This window comes from Onychomys torridus, chromosome 4 (assembly GCF_903995425.1).
Source record: "Onychomys torridus chromosome 4, mOncTor1.1, whole genome shotgun sequence".
NCBI classification, from domain to species: domain Eukaryota; kingdom Metazoa; phylum Chordata; class Mammalia; order Rodentia; family Cricetidae; genus Onychomys; species Onychomys torridus.
In genome coordinates, this window is record NC_050446.1 from 76,402,735 (window position 1) to 76,415,117 (window position 12,383).

Consider the following 12,383-nt stretch of genomic DNA (forward strand, 5'->3'; position numbering starts at 1 on the left):
TAATGAATCCCTCCTGACCTTCAGATCACAGCAGAAGCATCACTTCCACTGTCCCTGGACTCGTGGCAAGCCCAAGTCATATGAACATGCTTTCATCATATCAGCTATGTCAACAGCCTGTGAATGGTTGACTGATGATCATCTTCCCATCAGACTGTACATTCCAAGAAGGTGAGTTGAGGATGTGGATCAGTGGATAGAATGCTCACCTACTGTACAAGAGGCCCTGGACATTTTATAAGCCAGGGATGGTAGCACATACTTATAATCCCAGCACTCCAGGAGGTGGAGGCAGGAGGATCAGGAGTTCAAGGCCACCCTCAGTTATATAGTTAGTTCAAAGCCAGTGTAGGCTACCTGAAACTGTCTAAAAAAAAAAAAAAACAATAACAAAAACAAAACCCAGGAAAGCAGGGTCCACATGTCTGCTCCAGCACCTGGCCATCAAGGACGTACTCTAATATTTGCTACTAAATCTTTTATTAACAGGTATAAATCTCAAGTAATCTGGCTCCAAACACTAAGCCATATTGCCTAATACAGTGCTCAATAAATGTTTACAGAATTAGCACCAGCTACCATCTATCCACCTGTACCCCCAGCACAAAGTGCATAATATACATGAGCATAGGCATCATATCAGAATGAGAAGTCTGGATAGTAAAGGTCTCAACACAACAGCCACAACAACAATTTAACAGCAAGCAGAGGAGCAGCAAGGACTAAGCAAGGTGGTGGGTGAGGAGGACGCTGAGCCTCCTAATGGGAACACAGCACTGGTTCTGGCCAGCCAGGTACCTGATGTTCTCGTTCAGAGCATACAGCTCATTGCTCTGCAAGCCGCCCCCTTTGAAAACGTTGATCACAGCTGTTTGCACACTGCAAAAAGACAGAAACACATCCCAGTTAGGAGATCTGCCTCCAGGGGCTATTTTTTTCAAACAGCAGCCATATCTTCTGCCCCGTTCCTTAATGCCCCAGAAATACTAAGGAGACTGAGGCAAAAGAATTCCAAGGCAGTGCCAGGCCCCTTGTAAGTCCCAGAGGGCTTCTTTTCCTTGCTCACATGGAGATAGGCAATGGATCAGCTCTCTGAGAACTGCCATCGCTGGGGTCTACAAGCATCCAGAAAGCATCCATTGCCAGCAGGAGCTGACCCTGTCTGGTCTTACAACCAGGAAGTCACCATCTTCTCACATAGAAACTGCAACTGTTTGCCTTTTTAGAATAGAATTTTCCATGGCCCTTCTTTACCCTTTTATTTCACCCCAGGGAAGGAAGTATACTGGCAGAGAGTTAGGCTCTTAAAGGGCCACAGTCAGGGTTCAACTCCACTCAACTCCAGGGATCTCCACCCAAATCATCAGCCGAAGAGCTCATTATAATCTTGTCTGTGCTGAGGAATTTTACAAAGGACAATGATTCTCAGAATGCCAGAACATTCCAGGCAGGCCTGCTGAGCTGCATCAGCTGAGTGTGCTGGATGGCCAGTCACTGAAAAAGCACACAGAGAATTCAGTAATGCTTTCATTTATCCAGAGGCCAGCACAGATTTGGAAACCAGTAAACTTACAGGGCAGTGCTGATTGGCTGATCTGCTCAGGGCTTGGTTCATAAGCTCTGAGGGACACCTTCCAAAGCTGCATCTCCTCTCCCAAGCACCAGTGGCTCAGGTGGAAGAGACTGTGGCATACCCCCCTCAGTGAGCTTTGCACAGAAATGCACCAAAACTTCCTAAAGGGGAAATGAGTGATATGAGGTCACTTGAAAGACTCCCACCCCTAGATACTCACCCACCCTTAGATACTCACCCAGTGTAGGGTGTTAAGGGGCATGAACAGTAACTGTAAATTCTAACTCGATGGTCCCAGCCTGGCAAAACTGACCTTGATAGGCTAGAACTCACAGTGAGCTTCATTCACTATGAAAACAGGGGCGCTCGCCCCATTCACCATCTGCACCATGATCAGACTTCATGAGCAAAGCTCTCTGAGTGGCAGATGTTCGGCCCACCCCCAGATCATTCCAGACCCCTCCCTGGTGGTGCTGGACCCACAGGCCTTTACCTGTTCCAGGCAGAGTTGGAACTCAGCTGCAGAGCCTGCCGAGCAGCCTGGAAGCGGGGCAGCTCACTGAGCACGGGGGAGCTCATAAATCGTGGTCTAGGACGGCGGAAGGAGCCCATCTTGTGGAACTCAGTGGGCAGGAGGGAAGCAGGGCCTCGGGTCATAAGTCCAGGTGAAGACTGAGCTGTGTCTTCAGGACCAGATGTTTCTGGCCACCCACAGAAAAGGCTTCTCCCAATGCTGCTTCTGGGATTTTTTTAAAACCCCTCTCTGAGCCAACACCTGAAATGAGAGGCAGCCTCTACTGAGAACCTGGCTGAAAACATAGAACTAAAGGGTATTGGCTAGACTCTCTGGCTAAATGATCCTAAAATCAATTAACAGAGAGACACAGCAAGAGCCTCTACTGCCACTGAGGCTCTTGACCCCCCTCTGTGTGTGGATGTGTGGATGTGTGTGTGTGTGTGTCTGTGTGTCTGTGTATGCATGTGTGCTAGGCATGGACCCAGGGCTTAGAGCATGGGCCAGTACTCTATGACTGAGATACACACCAAGCCCTAACAGAAAGACAGACTTTGTGAATGCCTCAAGAAAATGTAAACGCTCCTTTTCCTTGACAATAAAGACCTTTTAACTTCTGTCCCATCAGCCACTACATGCTATTCAATATGTCTCAGGTCATGAGTTCCTTTTCTCAGGCACATCCTTGCCATCCTTTTCCTACCTGCCATGTGTGTATTCAGTACATCAGGACATGTTTACTGTTTGATGTATAACAATCATTGTAACAGTCAAGCATTCAAAATCTCTAAGGCCCAGGTCCTGCCCTTCCAGGGACTCACACTCTCTGGTAAATGACTCTTCTTGTACCTGTTCATTCAATAAATCCTTATTGAGCCTATAAGCTCCAGGCACTGCGAGACTGGAAGATGATAAGATGACGGCCATGGGACTGTCCCATGGGTCCCATGTCATTGTCCTAACACCCTGCCCCAGGCCCCTTTCCAGGCTTTAAGCCAATTCTTGTTCTCTTTTACCAGAATGATCTTCCTTTTGCTTTGTGCGTTTCTAAATCCAACTAATTCAGTCTGGTTAGGTCATATAATCGTGTTCCTGAGCAGGGCCATGATGTGCAGACCTGTAATCTGGGTGACTCAAGAAGGCTGAAGCAGAAGAATCCAAAATCAAAAGCATTCCTGGGCTACAGAGTGTGTTAAGGTCAACCTGGATACCTTAATGAGACCCTCATCTCTAAATAAAAAGTATGGGATTTAGCTCAGTGGTAGAGCACTTGCCTAGCAAGCGCAAGGCCCTGGGTTCGATCCTCAGCTCAAGAAAAGAAAAGAAACATTAGCTGGGCATTGGTGGCGCACGCCTTTAATCCCAGCACTCAGGAGGCAGAGCCAGGAGGATCTCTGTGAGTTCGAGGCCAGCCTCGTCTACAGCGCAAGATCCAGGAAAGGTGCAAAACTTCACAGAGGAACCCTGTCTCGAAAAACAGTAAACAAACATTTGTTTGTTTTAAGTAAAAAGAGGGCTGAGAATGTAACTCAGAGGTAGAGCACTTGCTTAGCATGTATGCATACCTAAATCTCTCTGTGGTCAATGTCCACTTACACACACACACACACACACACACACACACACACAAATCTTATTCCTTGTGGCAAAGAACAAGCTCTGGTGACTCTGATGGCTTTGCAATGAGCTTTGATTCTGGGGTTCAGGAGTTAACTCGGACCCTCCCAAGTTACATGACTTCAGACACCGTGAGTGTAATGTCCTCAGGTGCTAATGCACCACCGTCCCAGGACCGGGAGGGATGAAATGAGATGAGCTGACATGCCCAGCAGAATTGGCAGAGCCCTGGGCCTCAGGGATGGCTAGCTCCTTACATGTTCTCTCTCACCTCAGCAGACTGGAGTGCTGCAGGAAACGGCCAAAGGCACTTTCTCTTGGTGGGCTTAACAGATTTCACTCACATGCTTTTGTTTTTGCTTGGTTTGTTGGTTTGGTTTGGTTGTGGTTTGGTTGATTTTGTTTGTTTGTTTTTTGTTTTTGTTTTACTGTTTTTGTTTGGTTTGTTTGTTTTGGTTGTGGTTTTGTTTTTTTGTTTTGTTTTGTTTTGTTTTTTACTCTTACTTGGAGCCAAGTTAACTCAGATAAGTCCCAGAGACCAGCGAAGAAAGCAAAGGAAGATTGTCAGCCTGAAGATTGGCAAGGGAAGTCCCACAGCCTCAGCTGCAGCATTTGGTGGACACAGCCAGAACCACGACAACGCAACTTGTCAGGAAGGCACAGAGGTGCTGGTGGCTTTGTGTGGGCAGAGGGCCTACTGACACCGGTTCATAAGACCGAAGGCCAGAAGGACAGCTCGACCCACTTTGTAACCCTGTAACTGCTGTCCTTAAGGGAAGCAGTGTCATGTGCCCTTTTCTTAGACAGTCTTTGGCTGGGAACCCTGCACACCGAGCAAAGAAACAGTTATCAAAATTGATGAATAAATGTTGCAGAAGCCTGTTAAGTTCTGGAGAGGGCTGACATGTTCCCAAATGCAAAAAAATAAAAATAAAAATAAAAATAAAATAAAATAAAATCTGGAAAGATCTACTTACAGCAGTGATGAGGGGAAAGCAAAATAAAACTGTGGATCCCTCAGAATACTAACACTAGCTGGATTGAGGCTTCACTTGCCAGCAAAGGTCCCTCTGCTTAGACAGGATGCATCCCTGGGCCCATCTTTGAAAGGCCTGTGAAGTGCAATTCACTGTGTAATTACCGGATATTATCTCACTTTGTGAGGATCTTAAACCAAAGGCAATGAAGCTGCCGCCCACTCGGGGCACTAGCTCAGGGAAGCAGAGAACTGCACCGGACACATTGTCGCTTCTCCTAGGGGCTGAGATTCCAGAGGATCTAAGGTGGCCCCTGCCCCTCCGTGTCTCAGCTACAGATCTCAGGTCTCCCATCCCAAGCTGTCTGAGCACCCTGCACAGCACCCAAGGCAGCCCTGGTGCCCCATTATAAACAAGGGTAACTTTGAGCCCAAAGGACAATGACCACAGTGCCCACACCCTGAGTCAAGGACACACACAGCAAGAAGTTCCCTCTGACTTGTTTTCAGCCCCCACACTTTGTCCTTCTCAATTACTGACAAGATGAAGAGAGGATGTGGTCCACATCATCTCTGCTTGTCACACAGCCAAGCAGCCGCATGGAGACCAAGGAAGGAAGCTCTAGGACGTGCCGACAAGGGCCTGAAGAAAGGTTGGCACACCCTGTATACACCTGCTAAGACACCGGCCCTTCAAGCACCGGCTTGTCCTGACCCAGATATGATGAATCAGAAATGACAAGACAGACAGGGCCTCGGAGTGCAGCCATTTAGAACCAACAAACGTGGAGCAAATGAGCAAACAGATTATCCAAAATCTCCAACACAGGATTACGCTAACAAGGCCTAGAACTTCCATTCCCCAGCGCCAGACCTGAGAAGTTCTGCAGCTGCAGGAGGCCATGGTAGGAAGGCCTTGAAGGCAGACAGGCAGGAGGGTCACTCACTCTGAACACACACATCTTAGCTCAAGACACAGGTAGAGTTAAACATAAAGGAAGCATGGGCAAGTTGCCTGACAGCACATGGGGCACTGTCACCAAAGTGACTTATTCACCCTCCCAAAATGCCATCTGAAGTTAGAGAAATTAAGTAACCAACCTGAGGGCACCCAGCTAGCGAGAGGCAAGTCACCGCCATGTCACGGTCAGCCCGCCTTCCCAGCCCATCTCCCCTTTCCACACTACTAAACTCAGGCAGGATCCCAGAATCAAAGCTACTGAGTTAGAAATGTCAGTCACCAGCCTTTATATCAAAACCTAAATCTCATACCCCCGAGATAAGTAATCTACCCAAATCAACTCCACAGCCACACATGATCGGGACAGAAGGAACGGAGTTAGAGGAAGGAGACCATGAAGAAATGCAGGCTTGACGGTCTGTCAGACAGACAAGACACTCCTACCCACTCTGTGACCTTGGACAAGGTACTTGACCTCTGAAGCTTGATTTTTCTCCCCAGGAAAGGGGTACGCCAACAGTGACTCCTCGGGGTACCGGAAGTATTGCTTGCAACAGTGCCCAACAAGTAGCAAGTGTGCCACAGTACAGGCCAAATCAATAAAAGAATATTGGTTGGTATTGGATCAAGACTGCCCAGCCCCCACAGCAGGGGTAAATTGCAATGCTTCTCTTGGTTGCAAGGGGCTTCCCCAGACTCTAAGACACATCGACTCCAGCTAGGACCCCAACACTATCACAGAAATGGACTTTGTCTCTTGCCTTGGATGACACACATAGCTTTATGTACTGAGGCTTCACTGCCCTAATTCATACATCCCCTGCTTCTAAGTTTCCCCCAACCCTGAGCTAGGGATGCAGCTCCATCAGAGTGTCCGTGTAGCATGAACTAGCACTGCATTAACTGGTGTAATGTAATGTACATGTCAGTAATGCAAGCATTGCAGAAGTGGATATGGGGGTCAGAAGTGTGTAGGGAGTTCAAGGCCAGCCTGGGCTACCAGGGACTCTTTTTTATAAATAAGAAAACGGGTTGGGGATTTAGCTCAGTGGTAGAGCGCTTGCCTAGCAAACATATGGCCCTGGGTTCAGTCCTCAGCTCTGGAAAATAAAGAAAAAGAAAAGAAAACATATATACATATATTCATGCAAACAAATAAACATATCACACCCAACCACAGGAAGCAGGCAGAGCAGGGATACCACCCTTAATGAAGAAACTGAGACCTAGTGACTCAGCCAGGACTGTTGGGCTGAAAGAAACCCAGGGCCAATCAAGAAAGGCTCTACCTTTAATCCTGGTCCCCAAATGTACCATCCCAGGTGATAGGTTTTTGTCTTTGTTTCTTAAATATTTCAAAATGTTCTCATTATGATTCACGCTTGAAAAGTGTGTATGCACACAAGCACATTTTCATTTATGACAGAGACTGGCCAGCACATTGAGGAATACATTACTGCCGTGGAAAGCCATGCTCCCACTTTCTGAGTAATGGCATATTTGCTTCTATAGGAAAATAAAAAGAAAACATTCATGGTGTATAGCGAGAAATCTAAGGGAGTCTGCTTAAGGGTATTAGGGAGTTTATTATGAGATAAACTGGGGAGAAAAACTCACTAAACAGGATAGGCAAAATCATCACAGAGTCCTGGAAGGCTGATGGCTGGTCCCATACTGCATCTGCCTCCTGAGTCAGTAAACATCGTCCAAGCCCATGAGAGAGAGAGAGAGAGAGAGAGAGAGAGAGAGAGAGAGAGAGAGAGGTGAGCATGCCCCCTTAGGTCTTAAGCTAGCCCTGAGGCCACACCCTAAGGGCTGGTACCTCAAGGCCATCGGTGGAATAGGTACCCACTGCAATGGTGTTTGCAACAGAAAGCGAAAGGCTACCCGAAAGCTGAGAGTACACACACTGATGCTATCTATGATGTCACCCGTAGCCACATAGAACCACTAAACACTTAACACACGGCTTGGGCAGCTGAGGAGTGCATTTCGATTTTACCTAACTGGGTCTGTGTCTCCATGTTCGTGTGTGTAAATCTGTAGGAGTACGCAGCTGTGGAGGCTTGAAGTCACCATCAGGGGCCACTCTTCCTCAGGAACAGTCCACCTTGATTTTAAAAGAAAACTGACTCTCCTTCTCCAAGAAACTTTCAAGGGCTCCTCAGCTGGGAATGATACTTGAGCTCCCCTCCCCTCCTCCACGCTGGCATGCCGACTGGCTTGACCTTGGACAGGTCTTGTGCAGGCAGCCAAAGCTGCTATGGATTCTATCATGTCTAGGAAACACCGTTTCTTCCTCAGTTCCTGCCTCTTCAGACCTTTCTCCTCTCCTCTTGAGCAGTTGTCCCTGAGCCTGACGGAGACAGGATGTGATGCAGATGTCCCATTGTGAATGATCACTCCACAACTATTCTCTACACATTGGCCACTTGCGGGTTTCTGCATTAGCACCATCTACTGCACAAAAAACGCTTCTCTGATGAGGACTGAGATTCACTAATCTATGGCTAAAGATACACGTCTCTAGAAGGCAGTTGGATGCTATGTCTGTTCAGCAAAAACTGGTCGTTTTACACTTGAGGCCTAACAGTTCCCCTGCCTCGGACATGGGGCCAGATTTCTAGTACTGGGCATGTGTGTCTGATCCTGTGGACTATGCCTTAAATACAATCAGAAGATGGAGTTTGTTACTCCCATAACACTCATGTCCATGGGCCTTCCCTGTCAGGACAGTCATTATTGTGGCTCACAGAGTTCATAGCTGCTGGTAGCTTTTCTCCCTTAGCAGCTTATATACCACCTTGTCTTTCATTCAAAGAGAGTCCTTCATTGGCCTAGACGTGGTTCATTCAGCTAGACTGAATGTTGGCCAGTGAGTCCCAGGGATCTGCCTGTCTTTGCCATCCCAACACTGGAATTACAAGCACACACCAGCACACCTGGTTGTTCTACATGGTTTCTGCAAAACCAAGTCTTTATCCTTATGTGGCAAGCTCTTTTACTGACTGAGACAACTCCCTAGCCCTTATTCACTATTAATGGACACACTATTTTAACAAGGGTGGATTTCTTCCTCTTAGTACACTAAGGTCATCTCCTATCACTTTGTTAGTTTGCTTCACTGTTAGAATGGCAGATAAACCAACCCACTTAGGGAAACTCACATTTTATTTAGGAAGATTCCAGAATTCTGGGATTGCCAAGGATGAGTCCATTTGTAGATCTTGGAGCCCTGATGTGTTTCTGATGGCTGGGTCTGTTGGTCGTTAGCCAGCTTCACTCTGTGGCAGCAGTCCAGAAATAGCACACAGGAAAGGGCTAAGGGATGATGTCTCTGGTTCCAGTGGATAAACCACCACAAGGCTCTGTCACTCTAGCCTGGGGATCACGGTTCTTTGTCTGGTTTGGTTTGGTTTTGAGACAAAGTTTCTCTGTGTAGCTTAGGAGCCTGTCCTGGAACTCGCTCTGTAGACCAGGCTGGCCTTGAACTCACAGAGATCCGCCTGCCTCTGCCTCCCAAGCACTGGGATTGAAGGTGTGCGCCACCGCCACCTGGCCCATTATGGTTCTTTCTGTTACTCAGAGGTAGGCAGAGAGAATGACCTGAGGATACATTCTAGACAAAAATCTTATACAGCCCAGGTTGGCTTTGAACGCACTATGAAGCTGAGGATGACCTTGAACTTCTGAGTCCCTGAGTGCTGGGGTTACAGGTATTTGCCACCACAGTAGGCTTATTTTTATGTCTTAATCCCCAGAATTCATTAAGTATTACCTGATATGGCAGAAGCTATCATGAAGCTAAGCTCTTAAGAGCAAGTGACTATCCAGGATCTGTGTGTTTTACATGCAATCCATGCAACCTCAAAAAAATGGGATGAAGATGAAGGAGCAAAAAGACAAACAGCACAGCAAAACATGGGACAAAGACAGCAGTGATGCAGCTACCAGCCAAGGACAGTCAGAAAGAAGCCTCTCAGAATCATGACAGAACTTCCAGAATGAATATGGCTCCAGTATACCTTGACTCTGGACCTTGACTCTACAGAACTGTAGGTAAATACATTTCTGTTGTTTTAAGTCACAAAGGTTGTGGTAACTTGTTACAGTAGCTACTGGAACCTAACACTCACTGCATGCATAGCCTCAGACTATCTGAACTACAGTGTCCATCAAGGAGAAGGAATAGGGAGAGTTTCCTTGTAGAGATGTCGTGATGATCAGAGATATTGGCTAGGAAATACAGGTCATGGTTCCTATAACTGTCCAGAGAATGGACCAGGTAGAGAGGAGCATGGGTCACAAAACACGGACAGCAGAGGCCATGTTGATGTCCACAGTCTGTGCTGCCACATGGGTTAAGGTGTGATCTGTGCTGCCATTGGGGACCAAGTTCATATCCATGATCCAAGATGCCACCAGCTGCTATGAGTGCAGACTCATAACTGAGATTGAAAGACACTGAAGGCTTCTGGGCAACCTCCCCTGCCCCAAAAGAAACAGTCCAAAAACGAAGCTACTGAAGCTTAAAAACTGTGATAAAGACGTTGAAGTGTAGCTCTTCAGTGGATGGCTTCCAGCAGAAGGGGAGTGTGGGATTGGGTGGGGGTGTCAGCTTTCTTTAAATGGCTGGCCACTGGGAGTTTGACCAATGAGTATATTGTTTTTTGTTTTGATTTTGGCAGGGAGATGCAAGGGTAGAAGAGTGGACCTGGGAGGAATGGGGAGTGAGTGTGATAGAAACTCACTGTACAAAATTTCCAAATAAATAATAAAAATGTTATGTTGGGGGAAACAAGAAAATGGCCATTATTGTATTTTATCATTATTTCAATCTTACTTCTGGTACTTGATTTCTTTATCTTCTTGGTGTTTGTTTGTCCTAATAACCTTATATGCCAATTCTGTCTTTTGGAGAAGCTATATCTGCCATCTGTGTTATGTATGCTCAAATATGCATTACCCTTAATACAAAACTTATTCTCCTGGGCCAGGATGGGGGAGGGGACACAGACAGGGTGGTATTACCATTTCTGTAGGACCCTGGGCAGATGACTCAGAACAAGCATGATGTTAGGTGTGGTGAGGCCAGGAAGACATCCAGAAAGAGTTTGGTAAATGCAGTCCACTGTTGATGAATATCACCACCATCACTCCCTCAACTCTGTTCATCGGCTGAATCTGATCAAACACAACACAGCAGCCAGGTTGCCTCACACCACACCACGCTAACAGACTTCCTTAGAGTGCTAGAGGTCGGAATCCAAGACCCAGGGATCAATGGGGTTGGTCTCTCCTGAGGCCTTCACTCTGGCTTGCAGATGGCCGCTCCCTCTCACTGTGTCTTTCCTCCACACTCTCATATCCTGAGTCTCCAGCTACTCAATGTCTTCATTTATGGGGTACTAATAGACTGGGCCAGGGCCACTGGAACAGCCTTGTTTTAACTAATCGTGATCTTTACACACATTCGGAAGGAAGCACGGTGGCTACAGCTTCAGCATGGGGTCTTACAAAGAGACACACTTCAGCCCATATCACCAGCACTATCACAAAAAGCTCAAGTCTAGTGTCTCTGCACTGAACAAATTCTCTTCTGAAGGACCAAGCTATTTAAATTATTATGTAACACCGCTTTAAGTTAGTAAATTTGGGTGCCCAATGGTCCATTTCAATTCTGGACACAGCTAGGGTGCAGGGCCCACTTTGAGGGTCACAGAGCCCCTGAGAGGCATCACTGGCCTAGTGGCTCTCTAGGTGCCCCACATAGTTTCTTTGCCAACCTCTTAACCCGAGGTCCATGACAGGATTCTTGGAAAAGGATCTGTTGCCCCACTTTCTCCCCACAGCTGGCAGGGTTGGGGTTTGGGATTAAGAAAACAGGTTGCAGATGGCACACAGAGGCAGGGATTGGGTATGGAGATGAGGAGGGGAACAAAGACAGAGATGGGGATGAGGAGGGAGAGGGGGCATGGGAAAGGAGATGAGGATGGGGTGGAGATGAGGATGGAGATGGGACATGAGGACAGGGGTGTGGATGTAGATGGGAAGGGGGCACAGGGATGGGCATAAAGATGGGGGTGGGAATGAGGATGGGGATGAGAATGAGGATGGAGGTGGGCATGAGGATGGGGGTGGGAATGAGGATGGTATGGGCATGAGGATGGGTGATGTGGGATGTCCTTCTGTATGCTGCGAATATGTGTTGCTTTTATTGGTTGATGAGTAAAGCTGCTTTGGCCTATGGTAGGGCAGAATATAGCTAGGCGGGAAAGCCAAACTGAATACAAGGAGAAAGAAGGTCAGAGTCAAGAGAGACACCAGCTAGCTGCCCAAGGAGCAACATGCTAGCAGACCAGTAATACCACGGCCAGATGGCAATACATAGATTAATAGAAATAAGCCTGAGCCATCGGCCAAGCATTTATAATTAATATAAGCCTATGAGAGATTATTTACAAGTGGCCGCAGGACTGGCTGGGATGCAGAAAAGCCTCAGCTAGAGATGGGGATGGGGAATGAGGATGGGGTGGGTCATGGGGATGAAGCATGAGGGCAGGGGTGGGGATAGGAATGGGGAGAGGGACAGGGCCTAGGAATGGGGTGGAGAAACAGAGTATAAAGACAGGAACGAGATTGGGTCTAGGGATGGGGATACAAAGCATAAGGTCAGGCAGGGTGAAGGAGAAGGCCTGGGGACAGGCCTGGTGGTGGGGAATGATACAGAGACCCTATACAC

The 12,383-nt window shown here is 47.4% G+C and overlaps 1 protein-coding gene across 9 annotated transcripts in view; it reads right to left on the bottom strand.

Moving 5' to 3' along the window:
* Nucleotides 1-12,383, bottom strand: part of Prr5l (proline rich 5 like) — a 184,719-nt gene that overhangs the window by 55,471 nt on the left and 116,865 nt on the right. For 7 of the 9 annotated variants that reach the window (XM_036183789.1, XM_036183785.1, XM_036183786.1 and 4 more), the window contains 2 exons: nucleotides 2,067-2,348; nucleotides 799-879 (listed from right to left, as the gene is read on the bottom strand). In XM_036183789.1, the coding sequence (XP_036039682.1) occupies nucleotides 799-879; nucleotides 2,067-2,230 (245 nt within the window). In that variant the 5' untranslated portion in view covers nucleotides 2,231-2,348. Of the gene's footprint in view, nucleotides 1-798; nucleotides 880-2,066; nucleotides 2,349-8,808; nucleotides 8,926-12,383 lie in introns of all 9 variants that reach the window. The other 2 variants (XM_036183788.1, XM_036183782.1) reach the window with 1 other exon arrangement.